The 27,351-nt window shown below is 46.3% G+C and overlaps 2 protein-coding genes across 3 annotated transcripts; both read left to right on the top strand.

Annotated features, from left to right (window-relative positions):
- Positions 1 to 1,038: 1,038 nt before the first annotated feature.
- LOC132339974 (gastrokine-1-like) lies at positions 1,039 to 5,217 on the top strand. The gene is made up of 6 exons (XM_059870626.1): positions 1,039 to 1,160; positions 2,392 to 2,445; positions 3,002 to 3,118; positions 3,564 to 3,671; positions 4,477 to 4,618; positions 4,956 to 5,217. Exons 1-6 carry the CDS (start codon positions 1,149 to 1,151, stop codon positions 4,994 to 4,996), a joined length of 474 nt encoding a protein of 157 aa, XP_059726609.1. The 5' UTR covers positions 1,039 to 1,148; the 3' UTR covers positions 4,997 to 5,217.
- An 845-nt stretch (positions 5,218 to 6,062) lies between these two features.
- Positions 6,063 to 26,875, top strand: LOC132339966 (uncharacterized). 2 transcript variants are annotated; one of them, XM_059870613.1, is made up of 30 exons: positions 6,063 to 6,091; positions 6,692 to 6,745; positions 7,118 to 7,282; positions 7,472 to 7,582; positions 8,015 to 8,156; positions 8,975 to 9,147; positions 9,676 to 9,846; positions 10,065 to 10,175; positions 11,284 to 11,422; positions 11,596 to 13,274; positions 13,729 to 13,881; positions 14,103 to 14,213; positions 14,720 to 14,861; positions 15,037 to 15,140; positions 15,603 to 15,755; positions 15,977 to 16,087; positions 16,606 to 16,744; positions 16,918 to 18,518; positions 18,973 to 19,125; positions 19,347 to 19,457; positions 19,964 to 20,105; positions 20,280 to 20,383; positions 20,849 to 21,001; positions 21,223 to 21,333; positions 21,839 to 21,977; positions 22,151 to 24,051; positions 24,534 to 24,719; positions 24,943 to 25,053; positions 25,960 to 26,101; positions 26,611 to 26,875. In XM_059870613.1, exons 1-30 carry the CDS (start codon positions 6,080 to 6,082, stop codon positions 26,715 to 26,717), a joined length of 8,631 nt encoding a protein of 2,876 aa, XP_059726596.1. In that variant the 5' UTR covers positions 6,063 to 6,079; the 3' UTR covers positions 26,718 to 26,875. The 2 variants fall into 2 exon arrangements, with proteins under 2 accessions (XP_059726596.1, XP_059726597.1); XM_059870614.1 differs by having other exon boundaries at positions 9,679 to 9,846.
- The last annotated feature ends 476 nt before the right edge of the window (positions 26,876 to 27,351 follow it).

The following is a 27,351-nucleotide window of genomic DNA, read 5'->3' on the forward strand; positions in this document are numbered from 1 at the left end:
ACTCTAACAGGGTCCGGGCACCACAAGTTAAAAAAAAAAGCTTAATTTAACTTTTCCTCAGTGATTATGCCTTCATGTACTCATTTTGCTTGAAGAACACTTGAGAAGCAGCAGCTTTTGTTTCCCTCAGCATCCAAGTGCTGAGGCACAGGTAAGGGCAGAGCAGCAGGGGAGATCAGCAGTTGTTTACTACAGGAAAACTACAATAGCCATGATCTGCACCTTGCATTGCACTGACTGAACTCTGCTGATCCCCTCAGACAAGGACAAAAACTAAAGGTTAATTTCTAAAAAGCATTTGTCTATTTAATGTGGTTGTGACACAGCCCGAGCTGGTTGTCTCAGGCAAAGATTTCAATGTAATTCCAATAGGCAAGCCTTGTTTTTGGAGACTTTTTGCCCACAGTTCATCACACATCTCCCAGGAACACCCCTGAAATCAACAGATATGAGTTTAAACCCAAGCACAACAGTCATAGAGGCACCCTCCAATAGGAAGTAGCTGAAGGAAGGAGCTGCCTAAGAAGGGTTTAAACCCCTCTAATTTCACCTTGGCCAATCCTCAGGCAGAGTGAGGCTTAGCTTACAAAGCTGTGACTCAGGATCCCTCGGTGAACCTTGCTACCTCTAGGTTCTGGTCCCTTTCTCAAATCAGCCCTTAGTCCATAATCAGGTACTACTCTCCTGAAGAGGCTCTGTGAAGATTCAGGGTCACATCTAACAAGCAAAAACTTCCCATTTTGAACATAGCAAGATAACCACGCCCTTGGTTTGAATGGTGCTTTTGGTCAGAGGCACGACTTCAGGCTGAGTCCTTTGCCACGCTGGCACAAAGCACCACTGCACCTTTACTGGGAATCGCTGATCCTGCTTATAGTTTCTTTCTTCATTTAAAAGTGACTGTTAAATACACTGAGCTTACCAGGACCACTTTTCTCTCACCTCCCTGCATGCCATGAATTCAATCAGGCAGGTATCAAAGCCTCCTCTTATCAGAGCACTTCCTCAGGAAACTCGTCACGCTTCTGTGAACACAGGGCACCTGCCAATAAGGTAAATCCATTTTCAGATTTAACTTTGGGATATTATGTATAAAAAGTAAGAGTACACATCAATTAGCAGCAGAGCTGGCCTGGCCTGCCATCCAAATGAAGTTCCCTGTAAGTATACCTATCACTTTCTCATAAAACTCTTAAGGCTGGGCAGCTTTTAAATGGTTTTGAGCTTTTCTTGGCACTGAGAGAACTCTTAGTGATTTCTGACAAAGTGAAAATGCCAAAGGGGTGGGGACTGCAGGGCAGAAATCTCCCTGTTGGCAGGGATGGAACTCCACATGCTCGACATGAAAGAGAGAAGGGCTCTGTTCCAGGGGCGACACACACTCGTGACACGTCCACAGGACAATATTCTCTCCTTCACCACTCAGAGGCAAATCAACAGTCTCAGCAAGTCACACATAGTTAGGGCTCAGCTGTTTGCTGAGAGTGTGACACGAGAGACTCCAAGTGCAGGATGGTGACACTGAGGTATTTACAGCAGCCAGAAACTGGTGTAGGAAAATTCCCAAGCATTACTTTTAAATACTCTGAGTCCGACTTAGACCTTTTTCATCAAAATCCTTCTTTGAAGGAGATAAAATCTGGGACCGATTCGACATTCATAGGATTGTCTTCAAGAGAATAATTGTTCACAATAGTTATCCCAAAATAATTTTTCATCATAACAGCAGGAAATCTCTCCAGAAGGTATCAGCAGTGGTTTGGACAAACCCAAGCAACAGTGAGCTTGAGTTGTTGAAACTCTGCGGCTTTATAAAGGGGTAACAAATGTTTGATGTCCCAGTTTTCTGAACAGAAGTTGTCTGTGCCTCCCTTTATTAGTCCTGTATTTGGAGGATGAGATCACTGTGAAGATGCTCAGGTGCCTTTGCTGCTGTGCTCCAGGCACAGAGCTGGAATGTGCCCCCATATTCCAACTCTTCACAACAGGTGCACATGGACATTTCTCAGATCTGCTCCATGTCTGGCATCAGAAGCTCGAGGTGAAAAGCACACTCTTGCAAAGAAAATATTTCAGAGCACATTTTTTCCAATAAGTTACTGAATTGGGACTGAGCAAATTTTAGAACCCACTGTGTCTGAACGACCTTCTTGCCTGGGCAAGGTGCAGTTCTGGGGCTAAGAGGCATTTCTATGCATGTGTTCTGTGAATTAATCAACAAATAATTCTCCTGCATATTTCAATCCTCTTCAGCTGCACTCCACTGCAGAAAGTGCTGAGTCTATACACAAAGTAAACAGGAAGTCAAAATTATTTAAAGACAGCAAATAATTTGATGCAAGATAAGTAGCATGATCTTCAGGTGTTTTGAATTCCAAATGTTCATTTCAGATTGTGATTGCTTCTCTCCTTGGAGTCCTCCTGGCTCCTGCTCTTGCCGACCATGTAAGTACAGAGCTGCTCACAGCTGCTCACTACTGCCACAGGAACCACTGGCTTTAGCTCTTACCTCTGAGAAATGGGTTTCTGGAAGTGAAGCTGCTTTTTTAAGTCTGATATTTAGAAGTAAACTGTGTTTTTATTTTTCTGTGATAACTAAGAAATTATTTCCATGCTTGATGTATCAAGGGGGAAAAGACAGTTACCATACATGGAATCAGGGAAGTCTATCCTGAAATGAGCATAAACACTGAAAATAATGGTGTGGAGAGAAATATTAACATGATTGATCTGACCACAAAATACAGAAGAATACTGTAAGTAATCTGGTGCCAGCAAGATCCTGTTGGGGGAAAGAACAGTAAGGAATTATTTTGATTACTTAGAAAGTAAAGGCTTCCCATCTTCCTTCTGAGCCAAGAAATCTTCTCCCCTTTAATCTGATCTCCAAGAGCAATAATTTCCCAAAACATGGCTACTGGCTAACGCTTTATTAAGAGAAACATTGCTGGGAATCTGGGAAGCTAAATCCTTATCTCTTTTAATCTTTTCCAAAAATCAGAGCATGGAGAACAACTTTAATGGGCAGCCCAGTGAAAACTCAGTCACTGGGATCAGGATAAGCACCAACCCAAAGGATGGGTCTGAGGCCTGGAAAACCATCTGGGACTTCAAGGCTGTAAGTAGCTGTCACCGTGGCACAAGAAAAATGGCAAAAGAGACAAATGTTTTCTAAAAACCACCAAAGCTTCCAAAAAATTTCATTGTATTTTAGAGGAGATGCTTGAAAACGTGCTCCTTCAGCCTTGGGATTGTTTCTGCTGGCCACTGTGTGCTGCATTAGCTTTTCAGCAGCAAATTCCTTCACCTGCCCTAAGCAGGAGAACACATCATACACGTGGCATTACTGGAGGAGGCAATTTACCTTTTACCAAAGTCTCTCGTCAGCCTCCATGACACATTTACCTAAACAATATAATTGAAAGGACCAATATTTTTCTTCCCCCATGACTATTTGCACTGTAGGAAGCCTTTCTTTTAACCAGTGCCTCTCTCTAGCATTACACTTCTCTTTCCCTGTATATTGTTTGCAACAAAAAGAGGTTTTTGTTTAACTTTACCAGGGCTATGTTGCAACCAAGGTGTTCTCAAAGAACACCTGCATCATTGCTACAACCAGCAAGAGGTTTTGGCTTGGCAAACCCTTTCCTACACCACCTCCAGGAGACAAGGTAGGATGGTGGTTGAAAGTGGGGCAGAAGGTGGTCAGTGAAAAGCACTTGGTCCTACACACGCAGGAGAAAAGGGTCCAAGAACTGAAGAGAACTTTCTCAGCAGGGCTGAGTCACCCTACAAGTTCCTTCAAAAGTTGCATTGCCCAGGAACAACTCCAATTACTGTTCAGCCTGGCCTTGGACACTTCTAGGGATGAGACAGCCACAGCTTCTCTGGGCAACTTGTGCCAGGGCCTCCCCACCCTCATGGGGAAGAATTTCTTCCCAGTATCCCATGTAATCCTGCCCTCTGGCAGTGGGAAGCCATTTCTCCTTGTCCTTTCACTCCAGACCTTTGTAAATAGTCTTGCCCAGTCTTTCCTGTTGGCTCCTTCAGGTACTGGAAGGCCATGATGAGGTCACCTGGAACTTCTCTCCTCCAAGATGAACAATCCCAATCATCTCAACCTTTCCTCACAGCAGAGCTGCTCCATCCCTCTGATCAAGCTGGTTCCTCCTCTGGGCTCTCTCCAGCTGCTCCAGGTCCTTCCTGGGCCCCAGGGCTGGGGCAGCTCTGCAGATGGGTCTCACCTGAGCAGAGGTGCAGAATCCCCCTGGAGCTGCTGCCCATGCTGGGGGTCAGCCCAGCACGGGGAGGGTCCTGGGCTGTTGGTGCACGTTGGTGGGTCATGTCCAGCCTGTCACCCAACAGGCCCTAGGTCCTTCTTGGCAGGGCTGCTCTCGATATGTTCATTGACAGTTCTGAACTCCAGTTTTGGTTTTCCTAAATGCTGTTTTCTGGCTTTGTTTCTTTGATGCTCAGGTACTTGGGCCTTACCAATTGCCACCCGGAGAGAATCGCTTCATTATCTCCAGGAACAGACTCCAAAGCTTGAGCCCGTATGGAAAACGCATCCAAGCCCTGTGCAGAGGAATTCCCTCCTACCTCGCTTACCCAGCTCCTGGTGAGTCTGCTACTGACAGCCCTGGAGCTCCAAAATGTGCACAGGTTAACAGGATTACAAAAGAAGATTCAAGCAAACACGAGCATGGCACTTACTGAGATCTGTGTTTTCTATGGCTTTTTGTACATCCGTGTATACACACCTCAGGAAACCCAGCAGGTCTGTCACTCTCCTGCATATAGCCAGCTGGAGCCCAGCCATTCTCAGGAAGGTTCTGGGCTCTAGCTCTTGACATAAATCTGGAATTTTTAGGCAACTAGTTGGAAGCATTTCAGCTACATTTTTATCTTCATATTTTCTCAGTTCAAATCTAATTGTTTTTTTCTTCTTCTTTCAGGATCAAACTTTTTAAGGGGATCAAACTTCTCATCAGGATGAAACTTCTTGGAGTGAGATATTTCATGATTGAAATTTAACATTAATGAACTGCCTGTTTATTACTGTGGTTACTCCTGAAAAAGTTTGCAGAAGAAAATTCATAGAACTGTGTACCCGTTAGTAAGATTTTTCTCCGTGATGATCTTCTCTTGATCATATTTTCAATCATTTATCTTTCTTCTGCTTTGTATGGAAGCTGTTGAGTCTCAGTAAAATTTATCATCAACCTACACTGGTCTGTGCTGTGTTTTTACAAACCCTTTGAAAAAGCAGAAGCAATTCCAAAGACAAGTTGCAAAACTAATGTTCTTGCAAAATCCCAGTTTTGCCTTTTAAACCTCTTCCAGTACAACTTCTCAGGGAGAGTTCACACTCAGGGAGAGTGCCTTGAGTAATTAGTCATCAATATTAGAAGAAAATGGTGCTATACCTACTAAAATGCCTGCTGCAACACCATCCCCAGGAGAGTAAAATACTGTCAGCAAGGTCCAGCTGCTCGCAAAGCTGCTTTAACTTCATGCACTTAAGAGGAAAAATCTGTCAACAGCTGTAAATTAATAAAGCTGGAAAGCTGTAAATGTCTCAGGGCTGCTTTGACAAGTCCACAGAGGCACAGATGTCTCAGCCCTCACCGCCACATTTTAGTGGGTGCTATGGTGACCCGATAACATACAGTATCTTTTGGAAGGTAAAAAGGCTTTCACATATTTTGTCTAATGCAAAGCTTTTTATGTTCTTGTTTAAGCCCTAGGATATCTCCGGTCTTAAGTTTGATGTGAATTTTCAAAAGTAAATAGTACATGTTAGAAAAATACTAGAAACATATTTAATTTTTCACTGCAAATGGATTCCTATTTGATAACTATCAGACTCCAGGAGGTCAAATGGTTCAGAAGTACAATCGCCATGTTTATCAAGTAGTTACACCAGGAAATAATTTTCAGGGACAAATAACAGGGAAACAAATGACAAAATAATTTAATTCCAACACTTAGCATTTCTGCAGTGATTTCTGAAAACATATAAAAGGTGGAGGTTCACACTGCTCTTTCTACCTGCAGGAGCATCAGCTCTGCAGTCAGGATGCATCTCCCTGTAAGTATGCATGCTTTTCTTCCTTATGAACTGAAACTTTGATTCAAACCCAGTCCTTTGTCTCTCAGAAGGGCTTCTGCCTCTCTGGGACACTAAGGCTTTCTCGGGGGACATTGTGCTCCTCCAGAAGGAGCAGCTCAGCCCCTGTTCCCCAGAGGAGCTGAGGAGGTAAGGGTTTCTTCAGGGCTGCACACTGTTTAGAAAACAGGAAGCCTAATCTATCCCATTATTGTCAATGCTTTTGCACCCTGGAGCTCTGCACTAGTGCATCAAGCCCTTCCCTGTAATGCCAGAGCAGAAGAAATGGAAGAGCTTTCTCCTCACTCTTGTGAAATAGCTGTGTGTGCCTGCACAGCTCTGAGAAACAACTTGAGGTTCGGCTCTTGAAAGGGCAGGTGTGAAATGTGTCTACTTTGAGCACCCTGGGGTAAAGCAAGGTGCCTCCCTTTGGGGGCACTGATGCAATCCCAGGCTGAAAGCAAAAAAAGGATCCAAGGAGGACCCTTCACCATCAGATTAGGAAAAGGGAAGGAGGACTCTCAGGACCAGATTTGTCAGCCAGAGTTGCAGTTACACTTTTGTATTTGATTTTCATTTCAGATTTGGATTGCAGTCCTTCTAGGACTTGTCCTAACTCCAGTCCTTGCTGATTTCGTGAGTACAAATGAACCATTTCCACATGCATGGCTACTCTGCCTCTATTCCGTGCTTCATGAAATCTCCTTCATTCTTTCTCTAACACTTAGAAGGAAAAAAATTGAAGTCTTCTCAAACAGTTGAAACTCTAAAGAAAGCAAATCACAGGTGTCAGATGCAGCAATGATTCATGGAATCCTTGAAAAGAATTCTTACAGCTATTGCCCAATGCCAATGCCTTGATTCTGGGTCTATTTGAAAATATTGAGGCCACTTCTGGCTCTTAGAGAGGGGGACAGAACTTCTTCTATTGTAGCAAGGGTTTTTAAAAGCAAGGGAGACAACACTGACTAATGTTACCATCTAAAAGTGCTCCATTTGGTTTTCCAGCCTCAGCAGACAAAAGGAAACCAGCAATTCATCTTTGGTGGAGACTCTCAGATCACTATCGGCGGGATCTCACAAGGCGTGAAGATCAATAGTCAAACAAGGGTGGTAATCATCGAGCAAAAGAGCCAAAATTTATCATGGAAAACCATCTGGAACTACAACAGGGTGAGTGGATGGGAGTGGGATTGTTAAAAAGGTGACCAGGGATGGGGCTTGTTTCTGTATTCTGATCATCTGAAGTAAACAAGGTGGGGTAGAAACTCTTGCTATTTGTTACTGCTTCCATCCCGACTTTGAACAACCTCAACAGTGGGAGAAACTGAAATGTGAATGCTAAATACTTTTCTTTTACAGGGTGTCATTGCAACCAAAGTCCCGCAAGAGAACACCTGCTACATTTCCATCATGAACAGAACTGGCATACCCAGTTTTAATAATCTGGCCCGACTGGCGGCAGAGAGAAGGGTAAGAATCCAAAGGAGTAGCACGTTCCTGGCCCTGGAGTTTATTATCTCCTTTCCCCTTCTGCTTCTTCTTTCTGGAGAGGATCAGGTTATGTCTAGTGGCAGGACTTCCCTCCACTCAACAGTAATGTAGATTGGAAATTTGTTGCAGGAATGTTTTGCCAAAAGAAAGGGGCTGCATTATTCCCTCAGCCAGCTCCACTTTCTCAGAGGATGTTGAACTCTGCAGATTGCTGGGGAAAATCATGTGCTTTTGCTACTGCCTTCAAGGCTTGCTAGCGGTCCTACAAACCACAAGGGGTTAAAAGTTGTCCCTAAAGGCAGTTGGGACTCAAACAACCAGCCCCAAGTCATCCTCCCAGAGCTGGGAATATCTCAACCAGGAACCAGCTCCTGACACTGAGCTTGCTGAATGATAGTTTTTTATGTTTAGAACTTGATGGGTGTTCTTGGAAGACCTACCAAGGAGATCACCTTTGTCACCAATGGATTGGTCAACAACCTCTACTCCTATGGAATAGAAATCTCAGCTATGTGCAGCGGACTCACCACCTACATGGCTTACGAAGTTCAGGGTGAGTGAATTCATGGGGATTCTGAATGTTACTGACCTGGCCTTTTTGTCTCCTGGGGCATGACTAAGGCACAATTGCTGCTCTTCCACCCCAAAAGCCACAGAAACCAGGGGCTTCAGCAGTTGCACAAAGGGTTTGGCACCTCGGCAGATTGAGATTGAAACAGGGCAGGCTCAGAACCCCAATAAATGACCCAGACCAAACCCCTAGAGTGTCTTTCTGGGAAGCTTAGCGAGTGTTTTGGCCCACACCTGAGCTACCCCATAATACCCAGTCAAGAAGAAGGGCTGTTCTAGGAACAACTGGCCTTCAGGTCAGAGCTTGCTAATTAGTTGACCCAGGCAGCCTCTAAAACCTTGTGCTTCACAACACTAAACCAAGTGGCTTTCTCCCCTTAGGATTTTCCCTGGGGCAATGATCCCATTCCCCAGAGTTTAATGACCTACACTTGGTAGGATTCTTCCAGAATGTCACAGCCCATGTGACAGGGCCCATGACTTGGCAGCAGCCTCACCATGTAATGCCCAGCCATTGGGACTCGCAGGAGAGAGTGCAAGTGAGCGCCAATTTCTGCCCAGGAAACCCCAAAGTGTGCTCAAGAGCAGATCTTTGTGAGCATTCTTGGCTGAGCCACAGAGCCAGTGCTCTTTGGGACTCCAAGAGAATCTGTCCCTTGCAAAGCTCAAACATTCCCAGAGCAGCAATTCCTCATACCTGTGTATGCTCTGAGCAACACCACCACCCTCCTGTAGAAGGGCAGCCAAGGTCATTAGGCATCAGCTCAAGGGGTTTTGTTTCGTCCTTTCTTGTATTCCAAGGATTCCAAGTGAATCTGGGATCCTGTATTACCCTCCATGTCTTGAGAGCTGTGGATCTGAGGTACTGCAATAGCAATGGCGACTGGAATGGCATTGGAAATGGCAATTGGGATGGCAATGGCAACTGGAATGGCAATTGGAATATCACTGGCAATTGGAATGGCAACGGACAGGTGAGAAAACCATAGACCTTGCATGTTATTAGGAAAATGGCAGTGGGGGGAACATGAGCTGCTGCCAAAGCCAACCCTGATGCCCTTCTTGCCTGGCATCTCCTCATTGAGAGCTTCCTGCTTGAAGGTATCAGATGCCTTTAAAGGGGTATGGGTGAGCAGTGGTTTCCAACCAAGCCCTTGAGCATGAATTCATTCTGGCCAGTGCTCTAGCATGCATCAACCTCTAAAGGCAGCAGATGGCAGCTGTCAGACGCAGCAATGATTCACCAAATCCACAAAAAGAATTCGTATGGCCTCTGTCCACTGCCACAGCCTTGATTCTGGGTCCTCTGGAAAAATCTGAGGGCAGTACCAGCACTTCTAGAGGCAGCACTTCTTCCATTGTAGCAGGGATTTTTTGGAAGCTTTGGGGACATCAGTGTCTCTATTCAAAGGTGAAATGTCTTCTTTCCTATTCAAAGGTGAAATGTCTTCTTTCCTATTCAAAGGTGAAATGTTCTCTTTCCCTTGGCTTTTTAGTCTCAGCAGATTCCAGGTGGTATCTTCAACAACACGGAGGGCAACATCTTCAACAACACTCAAGTCATCATTGGTGGCCAGTCCCAAATTGTGACCATCAACTGGCAATGGCGTGTGGCTGTCATTGAGCAAAGGAGCTTCAGTGGGTCCTGGAAAACCATCTGGAACTACAACAGGGTGAGTGGCAGGGATGGGGCTTGTTTAAATCCATCCAAGGAGATTGCCTGCTTGTATGACTGGCCCAGGGATGGCAATTGTTTCTTTATTCTGAATGTTTGGAGTCCACAACACAGGGTGAACTCTCAGAATTTGTTACGCTTTCAATCCTGACTTTATCAAATGTAAACTGCAGGAAGATACTGAATTTTGAACTCTAAATTATTTTCATTTCACAGGGTGTCATTGCAACCAAAGTCCCACAACAGAACGCCTGCTACATTTCCACCATGAACAGAATCCAGATGCCCCTCTTTGATAACCTGGCCCGCCTGGCAGAAGAGAGCAGGGTAAGGTTCCAAAGGAGTAGCAGATTCCTGGCCCCAAAGAGCATCGGTCCATTTCATCATGTGATCTTTCTTTCTGGACATGAACAGGTTGTCTCTAGTGGCAGATTTTCCAGTCTCTTAACAGTAATGCTGAGTAGGAATTTGTTGTAGGAATGCTTTTCCAAAAGAAAGGGGCTGCATTATTCCCTCACCCAGATCCACTCTCTGTGAGGATACTGAGCTCTGCAGCCTGCTGGGCAAACCCTTGCTCTGTGGAGCCCTTCAAGGGCCTTAATCCTATTTGCAAGTCAGGATCTCAAAGTTCTTCACAGACTTTTCACTACGAATTTGCATTGATCATCTCAGAACTTAGCCTTGTAGCTACTCATGGCCAGACTCCCTTTTGAATTGTGGTGTGAGAGAACATCTCCCCATTCCTCAGCTTTTCTTCCACATTCATGGGATGAGCTACACCAGGAGGCCTCTGGCCCCATCTGACAGAGCAGAGGGAACCAAGGGTCTCAGAGGAAAGCAGGCAGTGCCTTGGGCCAGGCCACAAAGCACTCCAGGAGGAAAGGAGAGCGGCAATTCATTTGAAATGAAGCTCACAGGGGGCGTTCAGAAAGATGTGTCCTACTCGAGCACCCAGGGGTCTCAGTGAGGGGCCCTAAGCACCATCAGCAAATAGTCTGAGAGCAAGTGTATCTGCCCAGACGTGCTGCTGACCTCTGTGGTTCCAGGTTAGAATGGGATGCAGGATGAGACTTCTGCCAGCCTTCCATTTGACAGCCTAGGTGCCTCTGAGGGGCAAGGCCAATGACTGAGCAAATGCATTGGAAGGAGCTCTGGCTCCACAGAGCGTCCACACTCCTCCTCATCAGTCTTTCCTTGTGCTGCCACTTCCCTTCAGGCTCCCTGCATTTTGACTGCCTTAGAAACATCTGCCTTTGGAGATGCCTTCAAGGCTTGCCAGTGCTCCCACAGGCCCCCAGGGGATAAAAAGATGTCCCAAAAAGAAAATTTAGACCCAAACACCCAGCCATGAGATATCATTCCACAGGTAGGAACAGACTAAGCAGGAACCTGCTCCCAGCAATGAGCTTGCTGACTGCTGTTTTTCAATGTTTAGAACCTGATTGGTGTCTTTGGAAGACATACCAAGATCACCTATGTCACCAACGGACTGGTCAACAACCTCTACTCCTACGGAGCAGACATCATGGCTACGTGCAGCGGGCTCACCACCTACATGGCTACCGAAGTTAGCAGTGAGTGCAAGCATGGCAATTCTGAGGGTTCCTGACCTGGCCTCTTTTTCCCTTGGGGCGTGACTCAGGCACAGTTGCTGCTCTTCCACCTCAAAACCCAAAGAAACCCCCCTGCAGAACGTCAGCCAAGGTCTTAGGCACCAGCTCATGGGGTTTTGTCTTTTCTTTTCCAGCTTTCCAAGGACCCCAGGTGAATCTGGGACCATGCATGACCCTCGATGTGCTGAGAGTTGTAGAGCTGAAGTACTGCAATAGCTATGGCAATTGGAATGGCAACTGGAACAACAATTGGAATGGCAACTGGAACAACAATTGGAATGGCATTGGCAATGGCAACTGGAATGGCATCTGGAACAACAATTGGAATGGCATTGGCAATGGCAACTGGAATGGCATCTGGAACAACAACTGGAATGGCAGTTGGAATGGCAACTGGAACAACTGGACTGGCATTGGCAATGGCAACTGGAATGGCAACTGGAACAACTGGAACAACAATTGGAATGGCATCTGGAACAACAACTGGAATGGCAATGGCATCTGGAACAACTGGAACAACAACTGGACTGGCATTGGCAACAACTGGAACAACTGGAATAACAATTGGAATGGCAACTGGAACAACTGGAACAACAATTGGAATGGCAACTGGAGCAACAATTGGAATGGGAACTGGAACAACTGGAATGGCATCTGGAACAACTGGAACAACAACTGGACTGGCATTGGCAACAACTGGAACAACTGGAATAAGAATTGGAATGGCATCTGGAACAACAACTGGAACAACAATTGGAATGGCATCTTCAATGGCAACTGGAACAACTGGAATGGCAATAGCAACTGGAACAATTGGAATGGCATCTTCAATGGCAACTGGAACAACTGGAATGGCAATAGCAACTGGAACAACAATTGGAATGGCATCTTCAATGGCAACTGGAACAACAATTGGAACGGAATCGGCAACAACAACTGGAATGGCATTTGGAACGGCAATGGCATCTGGAACAACAACTGGAACAGCATCTGGAACAACAATTGGAATGGCATTTGGAATGGCAATGGCAATTGGAACAACTGGAATGGCATTGGCAGTGGCAACTGGAACAACTGGAACAACAATTGGAATGGCATCTGGAACAACAACTGGAATGGCAACTGGAACAACTGGAACAACAACTGGACTGGCATTGGCAACAACTGGAACAACTGGAATAACAATTGGAATGGCAACTGGAACAACTGGAACAACAGTTGGAATGGCAACTGGAGCAACAATTGGAATGGGAACTGGAACAACTGGAATGGCAACTGGAACAACAACTGGACTGGCATTGGCAACAACTGGAACAACTGGAACAACAACTGGAATGGCATTGGCAACATCTGGAACAACTGGAACAACAACTGGAATGGCATCGGCAACAACTGGAACAACTGGAACAACAACTGGAATGGCATCGGCAACATCTGGAACAACTGGAACAACAATTGGAATGGCATCGGCAATGGCAACTGGAATGGCATTTGGAATGGCAACTGGAACAACTGGAACAACAACTGGAATGGCAATGGCATCTGGAACAACTGGAATGGCATTTGGAATGGCAATGGAAACTGGAATAATTGGAATGGCACTGGCATCTGGAACAATTGGAATGGCTTTGGCAATGGCACCTGGAACAACAATTGGAATGGATTCGGCAACAACAGCTGGAACAATTGGAATGGCATTTGGAATGGCTTTGGCAACAACTGGAACAACTGGAATGGCATTGGCAATGGCAACTGGAATGGCATCTGGAATGGCAATGGCATCTGGAATGGCAGCTGGAACGGCAATTTCCCGGTGAGAAAACCTTAGGCTTTAGATTTCTTCGAACCAAGTGGGGGGATCCCGAGCGGCAGCCCAAAGCCAACCCTGATGCCCTTCTTGCCGGGCATCTCCATCTTTTGAGAGGGTGCAGATGCTGAAAGAGAGCAATGGGTGAGCAGAGCTTTCCATCCAAGCCCTTGAGCATGAATTTATTCTGGCCTGTGCTCTAGCATGCATCAACCTCTAAAGGCAGCAGATGGCAGCTGTCAGATGCAGCAATCATTCACTGAATCCATGAAAAGAATTCTTATGGCCTCTGCCCACTGCCACAGCCTTGATTCTGGGTCCTTTGGAAAGGACTGAGGGAAGTGCAGGCACTCCCCAGGGGGCAGGACTTCTTGTATTGTAGCAGGGATATTTTGGAAGCTTTGGGGACATAATTTTCTCCCTTCAAAGGCAAAACTTCTTCTTTCCCTTGGCTTTTTAGTTTCAGCAGATTCCAGGTGGCATCTTCAACAACACTCAAGTCATCATTGGTGGCCAGTCCCAAATTGTGTCCATCAACAGGCAATGGCGTGTGGCTGTCATTGAGCAAAGGAGCTTCAGCGGGTCCTGGAAAACCATCTGGAACTACAACACGGTGAGTGGCACGGACAGGGCTCCTTCCAAAAGCATCCAAGGAGTCTGGCTGCTCATATTCCTGGTCCAGGGATGGCGATTGCTCCTTTATTCTGAACGTTTAGAGCCCACGATGAGGGGCTGCAGAACTCAGCATTAATTATGGCTTCCATCTCGACTTTATGCCAATATTAATCCTTGAAGGAAACTGAATTGTAAATGCGGAATACTTTTCTTTTACAGGGTGTCATTGCAACCAAAGTCCCACAAGAGAACACCTGCTACATTTCCATCATGAACAGAAATGAGATGCCCAGCTTTGATAACCTGGCCCGCCTGGCAGAAGAGAGCAGGGTAAGGTTCCAAAGGAGCAGCAGGTTTCTGGCCCCAGAGATCATCGGTCCATTTCTTCATGCGCTTCTTCTTTCTGGGCAGGATCAGGTTGTGTCTTGTGGCAGAGTTTCCTCTCTCTCAACAGTAATGCTGAGCAGGAATTTGCTGTAGGATTGCTTTTCCAAAAGAAAGGGGCTGCATTATTCCCTCCCTCACTTACCCGGAGGATGTAGAGCTGTGCAGCTTGCTGGGCAAACCTGTTCTTTGTAGAGCCCTTCAGTGCTTTCTTTGCGCTGCCATTTCCCCTCAAGTTCCATTCACCTTGACTCCCTTAGAATGAGCTCTGCCTTTGGAGCTCCCTTCAAGGCTTGCTGGTGGTCCCACAGGCTCTCCAGGGAATTAAAAGGCCTCCCTTAGAGCAGTTGGGAATCAAAGACCCAGCCCTGCGTCATCATTGCAGAGGAACAGGCCTAGCAGGAGCCACCTCTCTGCCCTTAACTTCCTGAATGCTGGTGTTTGATATTTAGAATCTGATTGGCGGTTTGGAAAGTCCGACCACGAGGATCACCTATGTCACCAACGGACTGGTCAGCAACCTCAACTCCTTCGGAATAGACATCACGGCTATGTGCAGCGGGCTCACCACCTACATGGCTTATCAAGTCAACAGTGAGTGCAAGCATGGCCATTCTGAGGGTTCCTGACCCGGCCTTATTTTCCCCTTGGGGTGTCACTCAGGCACAGTTGCTGCTCTTCCACCACAAAACCTAAAGAAACCCCCCTGAAGAACTTCAGCCAAGGTCTTAGTCACCAGCTCAGGGGGTTTTTTTCTTTTCTCTTCCAGCTTTCCAAGGACCCCAGGAGAATCTGGGATCGTGCATTACCCTCGATGTCCTGAGAGCTGTGGACCTGAACTACTGCAATAGCAACGGCAGTATCAATTTCCCGGTGAGAAAACCTTAGCCCTTAGCTTTCTTGAACCAAATGGGGGGAACCCGAGCTGCTGCCCAAAGCCAACCCTGATGCCCTTCTTGCCGGGCATCTCCTCATTGAGAGCTTCCTGCTTGAAGGTTCAGATGCCTTTAAAGGGGTATGGGTGAGCAGTGGTTTCCAACCAAGCCCTTGAGCATGAATTCATTCTGGCCAGTGCTCTAGCATGCATCAACCTCTAAAGGCAGCAGATGGCAGCTGTCAGACGCAGCAGTGATTCACCAAATCCACAAAAAGAATTCTTATGGCCTCTGTCCACTGCCACAGCCTAGATTCTGGGTCCTCGGGAAAAATCTGAGTGCAGGGCTGGCACTCCCAGGGGGGGCACCACTTGTATTGCAGCACAGATTTTTCAGAAAATCTGGGGACATAATTGGGTCCCTTCAAAGGCAAAACTTCTTCTTTCCCTTGGCTTTTCAGACTCAGGAGATTCCCAGCAGCATCTTCAACAACACTCAAGTCATCATTGGTGGCCAATCCCAAATTGTGACTATCAACTGGCAATGGCGTGTGGCTGTCATTGAGCAAAGGAACATCAGCGGGTCCTGGAAAACCATCTGGAACTACGACACGGTGAGTGGCACGGACGGGGCTCCTTCAAAAAGCATCCAAGGAGTCAGGCTGCTTGCACAACTGGCCCAGGCACGGTGATCATTCCTTTATTCTGAATGTTTGGAGCCCACACTTTGGGGCACTGACACTCAGCATTTGTTAGGATTTCCATGCCAAATTTATCCCAGCCTTAACAGCTGGAAAATACTGAATTGTGAGTGCTGAATAATTTCATTTCACAGGGTGTCATTGCAACCAAAGTCCCACAACAGAACGCCTGCTACATTTCCATCATGAACAGAAGCCAGATGCCCCTCTTTGATAACCTGGCCCGCCTGGCAGAAGAGAGCAGGGTAAGATTCAGGAGGGGCAGCAGGTTCCTAGCCCCAAGATCATCCGTACATTTCTTCCTGTGCTTCTTCTTTCCAGAGAAAATCAATAGTCCCTAGTGGCAGACTTGACAGACTTTCTTTTCACTTACCAGAAATGCAGATGAGTAATTTGTTTTAGGAATGCTTTGCCAAAAGAAGAAAGGGGCTGCATCATTCCCCTCACCACTTTCTCTGAGGATGTTGGCCTCTCCAGCTTGCTTGGCACACCTGCTCTTTGTAGAGCCCTTCAGTGCTTTTGCTTTGCTGCCATTTCTCCTCAAGTTCCCTAGACCTTGACTCCTGTAGAATCAGCTCTGCCTTTGAGGCTACCTTCAAGGCTCACTAGTGGACCCACAGGCCCCCAGGGGATAAAAAGATGTCCCTAAAGGGAGTGGGGAATCAAGCACAAGGCCAGAGTCCTCCTCCCAGAGCGAGGAATAGTGCTAGCAGGAACCTGCTCCCAGCAATGAGCTTGCTGACTGCTGTTTTTCAATGTTTAGAACCTGATTGGCCTCTTTGGAAGACATACCGAGATCACCTTCGTCACCAGTGGACTGGTCAACAACCTCTACTCCTATGGAATAGAGATCATGGCTATGTGCAGTGGACTCCCCACCTACATGGCTACCGAAGTTAGCAGTGAGTGCAAGCATGGCAATTCTGAGGGTTCCTGACCTGGCCTCTTTTTCCCTTGGGGCGTGACTCAGGCACAGTTGCTGCTCTTCCACCTCAAAACCCAAAGAAACCCCCCTGCAGAACGTCAGCCAAGGTCTTAGGCATCAGCTCATGGGGTTTTGTCTTTTCTTTTCCAGCTTTCCAAGGACCCCAGGTGAATCTGGGACCATGCATGACCCTCGATGCGCTGAGAGTTGTAGAGCTGAAGTACTGCAATAGCTATGGCAATTGGAATGGCAACTGGAACAACAATTGGAACAACAATTGGAATGGCATCTGGAACAACAACTGGAATGGCATCGGCAACATCTGGAACAACTGGAACAGCAATTGGAATGGCAACTGGAACAACTGGAACAACAATTGGAATGGCATCTGGAACAACAACTGGAATGGCAACTGGAACAATTGGAACAACAATTGGAATGGCAACTGGAACAACAACTGGAATGGCAACTGGAACAACTGGAACGGCATCTGGAACAACAACTGGAATGGCAACTGGAACAACTGGAACAACAACTGGAATGGCATTGGCAATGGCAACTGGAACAACTACTGGAATGGCATTGGCAATGGTAACTGGAACAACTGGAACAACAATTGGAATGGCATCTGGAACAACAACTGGAATGGCAATGGCATCTGGAACAACAACTGGAATGGCAACTGGAACAACTGGAACAACAATTGGACTGGCATTGGCAACAACTGGAACAACTGGAATAACAATTGGAATGGCAACTGGAACAACTGGAACAACAGCTGGAATGGCAACTGGAACAACTGGAATGGCAACTGGAACAACAGTTGGAATGGCAACTGGAACAACTGGAATGGCAACTGGAACAACAACTGGACTGGCCTCGGCAACAACTGGAACAACTGGAATAACAACTGGAATGGCATCGGCAACATCTGGAACAACTGGAATAACAATTGGAATGGCAACTGGAACAACAACTGGAATAACAACTGGAATGGCATCTGGAACAACAACTGGAGCAACAACTGGAATGGCATCTGGAACAACAACTGGAACAACAACTGGAATGGAATCTGGAACAACAATTGGAATGGCATCGGCAACAACAACTGTAACAACAATTGGAATGGCATCGGCAACACCTGGAACAACAATTGGAATGGCATTTGGACTGGCAATAGCAACTGGAATAACTGGAATGGCATCGGCAACATCTGGAACAACTGGAACAACAATTGGAATGGCAACTGGAATAACAACTGGAACGGCATCTGGAACAACAACTGGAATGGCATTGGCAACAACTGGAACAACTGGAACAACAACTGGAATGGCATCGGCAACAACTGGAACACCTGGAACAACAACTGGAATGGCATCGGCAACATCTGGAACAATTGGAATGGCATCGGCAATGGCAACTGGAATGGCATTTGGAATGGCAACTGGAACAACTGGAACAACAACTGGAATGGCAATGGCATCTGGAACAACTGGAATGGCATTTGGAATGGCAATGGAAACTGGAATAATTGGAATGGCACTGGCATCTGGAACAATTGGAATGGCTTTGGCAATGGCACCTGGAACAATTGGAATGGATTCGGCAACAACAGCTGGAACAATTGGAATGGCATTTGGAATGGCTTCGGCAATAACTGGAACAACTGGAATGGCATTGGCAATGGCAACTGGAATGGCATCTGGAATGGCAATGGCATCTGGAACGGCATCTGGAACGGCAATTTCCCGGTGAGAAAACCTTAGGCTTTAGATTTCTTAGAACCAAGTGGGGGGATCCCGAGTGGCAGCCCAAAGCCAACCCTGATGCCCTTCTTGCTGGGCATCTCCATCTTTTGAGAGGGTGCAGATGCTGAAAGAGAGCAACGGGTGAGCAGAGCTTTCCATCCAAGCCCTTGAGCATGAATTTATTCTGGCCTGTGCTCTAGCATGCATCAACCTCTAAAGGCAGCAGATGGCAGCTGTCAGATGCAGCAATCATTCACTGAATCCATGAAAAGAATTCTTATGGCCTCTGCCCACTGCCACAGCCTTGATTCTGGGTCCTTTGGAAAGGACTGAGGGAAGTGCAGGCACTCCCCAGGGGGCAGGACTTCTTGTATTGTAGCAGGGATATTTTGGAAGCTTTGGGGACATAATTTTCTCCCTTCAAAGGCAAAACTTCTTCTTTCCCTTGGCTTTTTAGTTTCAGCAGATTCCAGGTGGCATCTTCAACAACACTCAAGTCATCATTGGTGGCCAGTCCCAAATTGTGTCCATCAACAGGCAATGGCGTGTGGCTGTCATTGAGCAAAGGAGCTTCAGCGGGTCCTGGAAAACCATCTGGAACTACAACACGGTGAGTGGCACGGACAGGGCTCCTTCCAAAAGCATCCAAGGAGTCTGGCTGCTCATATTCCTGGTCCAGGGATGGCGATTGCTCCTTTATTCTGAACGTTTAGAGCCCACAATGAGGGGCTGCAGAACTCAGCATTAATTATGGCTTCCATCTCGACTTTATGCCAATATTAATCCTTGAAGGAAACTGAATTGTAAACGCGGAATACTTTTCTTTTACAGGGTGTCATTGCAACCAAAGTCCCACAAGAGAACACCTGCTACATTTCCATCATGAACAGAAATGAGATGCCCAGCTTTGATAACCTGGCCCGCCTGGCAGAAGAGAGCAGGGTAAGGTTCCAAAGGAGCAGCAGGTTTCTGGCCCCAGAGATCATCAGTCCATTTCTTCATGCGCTTCTTCTTTCTGGGCAGGATCAGGTTGTGTCTTGTGGCAGAGTTTCCTCTCTCTCAACAGTAATGCTGAGTAGGAATTTGCTGTAGGAATGCTTTTCCAAAAGAAAGGGGCTGCATTATTCCCTCCCTCACTTACCCGGAGGATGTAGAACTGTGCAGCTTGCTGGGCAAACCTGTTCTTTGTAGAGCCCTTCAGTGCTTTCTTTGCGCTGCCATTTCCCCTCAAGTTCCATTCACCTTGACTCCCTTAGAATGAGCTCTGCCTTTGGAGCTCCCTTCAAGGCTTGCTGGTGGTCCCACAGGCTCTCCAGGGAATTAAAAGGCCTCCCTTAGAGCAGTTGGGAATCAAAGACCCAGCCCTGCGTCATCATTGCAGAGGAACAGGCCTAGCAGGAGCCACCTCTCTGCCCTTAACTTCCTGAATGCTGGTGTTTGATATTTAGAATCTGATTGGCGGTTTGGAAAGTCCGACCACGAGGATCACCTATGTCACCAACGGACTGGTCAGCAACCTCAACTCCTTCGGAATAGACATCACGGCTATGTGCAGCGGGCTCACCACCTACATGGCTTATCAAGTCAACAGTGAGTGCAAGCATGGCCATTCTGAGGGTTCCTGACCCGGCCTTATTTTCCCCTTGGGGCGTGACTCAGGCACAGTTGCTGCTCTTCCACCACAAAACCTAAAGAAACCCCCCTGAAGAACTTCAGCCAAGGTCTTAGGCACCAGCTCAGGGGGTTTTGTCTTTTCTCTTCCAGCTTTCCAAGGACCCCAGGAGAATCTGGGATCGTGCATTACCCTCGATGTCCTGAGAGCTGTGGACCTGAACTACTGCAATAGCAACGGCAGTATCAATTTCCCGGTGAGAAAACCTTAGCCCTTAGCTTTCTTGAACCAAATGGGGGGAACCCGAGCTGCTGCCCAAAGCCAACCCTGATGCCCTTCTTGCCTGGCATCTCCTCATTGAGAGCTTCCTGCTTGAAGGTATCAGATGCCTTTAAAGGGGTATGGGTGAGCAGTGGTTTCCAACCAAGCCCTTGAGCATGAATTCATTCTGGCCAGTGCTCTAGCATGCATCAACCTCTAAAGGCAGCAGATGGCAGCTGTCAGACGCAGCAGTGATTCACCAAATCCACAAAAAGAATTCTTATGGCCTCTGTCCACTGCCACAGCCTTGATTCTGGGTCCTCTGGAAAAATCTGAGTGCAGGGCTGGCACTCCCGGGGGGGCACCACTTGTTGTATTGCAGCACAGATTTTTCAGAAAATCTGGGGACATAATTGGGTCCCTTCAAAGGCAAAACTTCTTCTTTCCCTTGGCTTTTCAGACTCAGGAGATTCCCAGCAGCATCTTCAACAACACTCAAGTCATCATTGGTGGCCAATCCCAAATTGTGACTATCAACTGGCAATGGCGTGTGGCTGTCATTGAGCAAAGGAACATCAGCGGGTCCTGGAAAACCATCTGGAACTACGACACGGTGAGTGGCACGGACGGGGCTCCTTCAAAAAGCATCCAAGGAGTCTGGCTGCTTGCACAACTGGCCCAGGCATGGTGATCATTCCTTTATTCTGAATGTTTGGAGCCCACACTTTGGGGCACTGACACTCAGCATTTGTTAGGATTTCCATGCCAAATTTATCCCAGCCTTAACAGTTGGAAAATACTGAATTGTGAGTGCTGAATAATTTCATTTCACAGGGCGTCATTGCAACCAAAGTCCCACAACAGAACGCCTGCTACATTTCCATCATGAACAGAAGCCAGATGCCCCTCTTTGATAACCTGGCCCGCCTGGCAGAAGAGAGCAGGGTAAGATTCAGGAGGGGCAGCAAGTTCCTAGCCCCAAGATCATCCGTACATTTCTTCCTGTGCTCTTTTTTTCTGGAGAAGATCAAGTCGTCCCTAGTGGCAGACTTTCCTTTACCAGAAATGCAAATGAGTAATTTGTTTTAGGAATGCTTTGCCAAAAGAAGAAAGGGGCTGCATCATTCCCCTCACCACTTTCTCTGAGGATGTTGGCCTCTACAGCTTGCTGGGCACACCTGCTCTTTGTAGAGCCCTTCAGTGCTTTTGCTGTGCTGCCATTTCTTCTCAAGTTCCCTAGACCTTGACTCCTGTAGAACCAGCTCTGCCTTTGAGGCTACCTTCAAGGCTCACTAGTGGACCCACAGGCCCCCAGGGGATAAAAAGATGTCCCTAAAGGGAGTGGGGAATCAAGCACAAGTCCAGAGTCCTCCTCCCAGAGCGAGGAACAGACTAAGCAGGAACCTGCTCCCAGCAATGAGCTTGCTGACTGCTGTTTTTCAATGTTTAGAACCTGATTGGCCTCTTTGGAAGACATACCGAGATCACCTTCGTCACCAGTGGACTGGTCAACAACCTCTACTCCTATGGAATAGAGATCATGGCTATGTGCAGTGGACTCCCCACCTACATGGCTACCGAAGTTAGCAGTGAGTGCAAGCATGGCAATTCTGAGGGCTCCTGACCTGGCCTCTTTTTCCCTTGGGGCGTGACTCAGGCACAGTTGCTGCTCTTCCACCTCAAAACCCAAAGAAACCCCCCTGCAGAACGTCAGCCAAGGTCTTAGGCATCAGCTCATGGGGTTTTGTCTTTTCTTTTCCAGCTTTCCAAGGACCCCAGGTGAATCTGGGACCATGCATGACCCTCGATGTGCTGAGAGTTGTAGAGCTGAAGTACTGCAATAGCTATGGCAATTGGAATGGCAACTGGAACAACAATTGGAACAACAATTGGAATGGCATCTGGAACAACAACTGGAATGGCATCGGCAACATCTGGAACAACTGGAACAGCAATTGGAATGGCAACTGGAACAACTGGAACAACAATTGGAATGGCATCGGGAACAACAATTGGAATGGCAATGGCAACTGGAACAACTGGAACAACAATTGGAATGGCAACTGGAACAACTGGAGCAACAATTGGAATGGCATCTGGAACAACTGGAATGGCAATGGCATCTGGAACAACTACTGGAATAACAACTGGAACAACTGGAACAACAGTTGGAATGGCAACTGGAACAACTGGAACAACAGTTGGAATGGCATCTGGAACAACTGGAGCAACAATTTTAATGGCAACTGGAGCAACTGGAACGGCAACTGGAACAACAACTGGACTGGCTTCGGCAACAACTGGAACAACTGGAATAACAATTGGAATGGCATCGGCAACATCTGGAACAACTGGAACAACAACTGGAATGGCATCTGGAACAACAACTGGAATAACAATTGGAATGGCATCTGGAACAACAACTGGAACAACAACTGGAATGGCAACTGGAACAACAACTGGAACAACAACTGGAATGGCAACTGGAACAACAACTGGAATGGCATCTGGAACAACTGGAATGGCAATGGCAACTGGAACAACTGGAATGGCATTGGCAATGGCTACTGGAATGGCAACTGGAACAACAATTGGAATGGCATCTGGAACAACAACTGGAATGGCAATGGCATCTGGAACAACAACTGGTCTGGCATTGGCAATGGCAACTGGAACAACTGGAACAACAATTGGAATGGCAACTGTAACAACAACTGGAATGGTAATGGCATCTGGAACAACAACTGGTCTGGCATTGGCAATGGCAACTGGAACGGCAACTGGAACAACTGGAACAACAATTGGAATGGCATCTGGAACAACAACTGGAATGGCAATGGCATCTGGAACAACTACTGGAATGGCAATGGCATCTGGAACAACTACTGGAATAACAACTGGAACAACTGGAACAACAACTGGAATGGCATCGGCAACAACTGGAACAACAGTTGGAATGGCAACTGGAACAACTGGAATTGGAATGGCAACTGGAATGGCAACTGGAACAACTGGAACAACTGGAACAACAACTGGTCTGGCATTGGCAATGGCAACTGGAATGGCAACTGGAACAACAACTGGACTAGCATCGGCAACAACTGGAACAACTGGAATAACAATTGGAATGGCAACTGGAACAACTGGAACAACAATTGGAATGGCAACTGGAACAACTGGAACAACAATTGGAATGGCAACTGGAACAACTGGAATGGCACCTGGAACAACAACTGGAACAACAACTGGAATGGCATCGGCAACAACTGGAACAACAACTGGAACAACTGGAATGGCATTGGCAATGGCAACTGGAACGGCATTTGGAATGGCAACTGGAACAACTGGAATGGCAATAGTAACTGGAACAACAACTGGAATGGCATTTGGAATGGCAATGGAAACTGGAACAATTGGAATGGCACTGGCAATGGCATCTGGAACAATTGGAATGGCTTTGGCAATGGCACCTGGAACAACAATTGGAATGGATTTGGCAATGGCATCTGGAACAACAACTGGAATGGCATTTGGAATGGCAATGGCATTGGCAATGGCTTTGGCAACAACTGGAACAACTGGAATGGCATTGGCAATGGCAACTGGAATGGCATCTGGAATGGCAATGGCATCTGGAACGGCAGCTGGAATGGCAATTTCCCGGTGAGAAAACCTTAGGCTTTAGATTTCTTAGAACCAAGTGGGGGGATCCCGAGCGGCAGCCCAAAGCCAACCCTGATGCCCTTCTTGCCGGGCATCTCCATCTTTTGAGAGGGTGCAGATGCTGAAAGAGAGCAATGGGTGAGCAGAGCTTTCCATCCAAGCCCTTGAGCATGAATTTATTCTGGCCTGTGCTCTAGCATGCATCAACCTCTAAAGGCAGCAGATGGCAGCTGTCAGATGCAGCAATCATTCACTGAATCCATGAAAAGAATTCTTATGGCCTCTGCCCACTGCCACAGCCTTTTTTTTTTTTGTTTTTTATTTTAAATATCTCTTCCTCATTTGAAAATATAACTCTATTGACATCCCTCCCTACATCAGGGCACTTACTCTTCTCTTACAGGGATTTTTTGTAAATATATGGTGTGAGATCTAGCTACTTGCACAATCTGAAAATATTTCATGTGGTTTTCTTGTCTCAGGAGTCAGGTAACAACCAAGAAATCATCAGTGATGGAGATTCCCACATCTCCATCTCTGGTGGGGACTCTCATATCTCCATCTCTGGTGTCTCACAAAGCATAAGCATCAATAGCGAAACACAGGAAGCAACTATGGAGCAAAAGAGCAACGATTTGTCTTGGAAAACCATCTGGAACTACAACAGGGTGAGTGGCACAGAGAGGGCTTGTTCAGAAAGTGTCCAATGAGACTGGCTACGCATACAGCTGGCCCAGTGACTGGGATTGTTGCCTTTATACTAAATTTCTGAGTCCATGATATTGGGTAGAAACTCTTGGCACTTCCTATTGTTTTAATCCAAACTTTATTCAAGTGTTTAACAGTTGGAAAAAATCTGAATTGTGAGTATTGAATAATTTTATTTTACAGGGTATCATTGCAACAAAAGTGATGCCAGAGAGAACATGCTACATTTCCACCATGAACAGGAATGAGATGCCTACCTTTGCTGCACTTGTCAGAGTGGCTGCAGAGAGGAGGGTAAGAATTTAATGGAGGAGTCACTTGGAGTGTTGCTCAGTATTTAAAAGTAAACAGATATGGAAGCCTGCTATTTTCAAAGCCTTTTAAACCATTACGTGTTTAGAAGTGATTTCTATCACACTGTTAATTATGTAGTTCAATTTATTTTGAATTACATTTTATTTTAAAAACTTCAAAAATAAGAATAACCTCTTTAGGGTAAAGATTTGTCATTTTTAAATAATGTTTTTGATATCCTGGGTAACTTTCACATAGTTTGCAATGAATTTTTATACTGATCTCTTTTTAATACTCTCTTACAACCCAAGAATGTAGATATGTGGTAAAGCACCCTTTATAATCTTCCACTCTTGCATGGTAAAAAAATTAATTTCTTTGGTTTAGGTGTAGTTGATTAAGAACAATTATCCCAATACACTGGAAAATTTTAAATCATCTCAAAATGTTTGCAAATAACTACCATGTTAGCATGAGCTCCACCCACCAAATTAACACAGACATTTAAAAAATGGTATCAGCATTTAGCATACTCACCTTTGGTACTGGCTTCCACTGAAGATTCAGAACTGAGTGCTTAAAAAAATCAAGGCTTTAATGAACAAGAACAACTAGGGGGCAGAAGAAAACCAGCAGAGTGTTATCAGTAAAGGCATAGCAAAAAGATTCAGCTTTAGCTATAGATCATGGCTTGCCTCAGGGCTTGACTCCCTTAGAACAAGCTCGGCTTTTGCAGCTGCCTTCAAGGCTTGCCAGTGGTCCCACAGGCCTCCAGGGGATTAAAAGGTGTTCCTAAAGGCAGTTTGGACTCAAACACAGCCCCGAGTCATCACTGCAATGCCAGGAAGAGGCCTAGAAGGGAACCAGCTCCTGAGAGCTTGCTGAATGCTGGTATTTGTTCTTTAGAACCTGATCGGTGGTTTTGGAAGACCTACCACGAAGACTGCCTTTGTCACCGATGGATTGGTCAGCAACCTCATCTCCTATGGATCAGATGTCTTCTCTATGTGCAGTGGACTCCCCACCTACATGACTTATGAAGTTCAGGGTGAGTGCAAGGAAAGGAATTCTGTCTCTGAGTGGCCTGGCATTTGTTTCCCTTGGGGAATGAGCAATGCACAATTGCTGCTCTTCCACTTTGAGCTGCACAGAAACCAAGGGTTTCAGCAGTTGTACAAAGGGTTTGACATCTCCAAAGCCCAGGACCAAAACAAGGGCAGAGTCTCAACCTCCTTAAATGACCTGATCTATACCACTACTACCACTTTCTGCGAAGATTAAGGTGGCTTAAGCTGTGTAGGATTTTACACAGATATCCTCTGCAATGCCTACACTAAGAGAAAGGGTAGCTCTAAGCACCACTGCTCTCTCATTTCTGTATTATAGACCCAGTGTTGTTTCATAACTTCAAAGAGATTCTTTGTCTATTCAATGATTTCTTATGCAGCAGCTGTGGACAATCTAGTTCACTTCAAGCAACAAAAATGAGCTCTTATTGATTACCTAAGTATATCTTTGCCCTGAACTAATTGTAATTTTTTGTTTGTTTTTTTAAAGTACCCCAGTACAATCAACAATTATGCCTTGCACTTAACGTCTTGGGACTTGTGGAGCTGGAGTACTGCAATGGCAATGGACAGGTTGGAAAATCTTACCTTTCTTGAACCAAGACCCAGCCTTCAGAGCTGCTGCCCAAAGCCAACCCTGATACTGTTCTTCCCTGACATCCCTTCTTTCAAGAGTTTTGTTCTTCATGGTTCAGAAGCTGAAACAGATCATTTGTTGACTAGAGCTTTCAATTAAAAACCTTTTGCATAGATGACCTCTGGCTTGTTTCTCATTACTCTACCCTTCAATCATCTTTGAAACTTCCATGGAAATATTTTTATTGTCTCCCTTCTGCCCCATTTGAGCTCTTCAAATGCTTTTTTGACTGCCAGCTCTCAACACAGGACACAGACAAGGAGCTGGGCAAGCCCCAGGGTGTGGATAGTACACACAAGGCATTCACAGTTAGGACCTTCCTTCCCTGTTTGGGGAAAGATGCCTCACATTAGGAATCTTGATTCAGGTGGCACAAAGGGCAGAAAGAAAGAAGGGCAAAGCATTGAATTTGCCTTTTCTAGGGAAAGGGGAGTCTCTGTGGAACTTACCATGCTGCTCTTACAGAGCCCTCCATTTTCCAGTGCATAGCAAAGACTGGCTACAGGGCACTGTGTTGAACACTGACGTGGATGAAAATGTCCTCCAAAGATGCACACACAGTATAAACACAACTGCTGATCCCTTGGGACAGTG

This window comes from Haemorhous mexicanus, chromosome 30 (genome assembly GCF_027477595.1).
Source record: "Haemorhous mexicanus isolate bHaeMex1 chromosome 30, bHaeMex1.pri, whole genome shotgun sequence".
NCBI lineage: Eukaryota > Metazoa > Chordata > Aves > Passeriformes > Fringillidae > Haemorhous > Haemorhous mexicanus.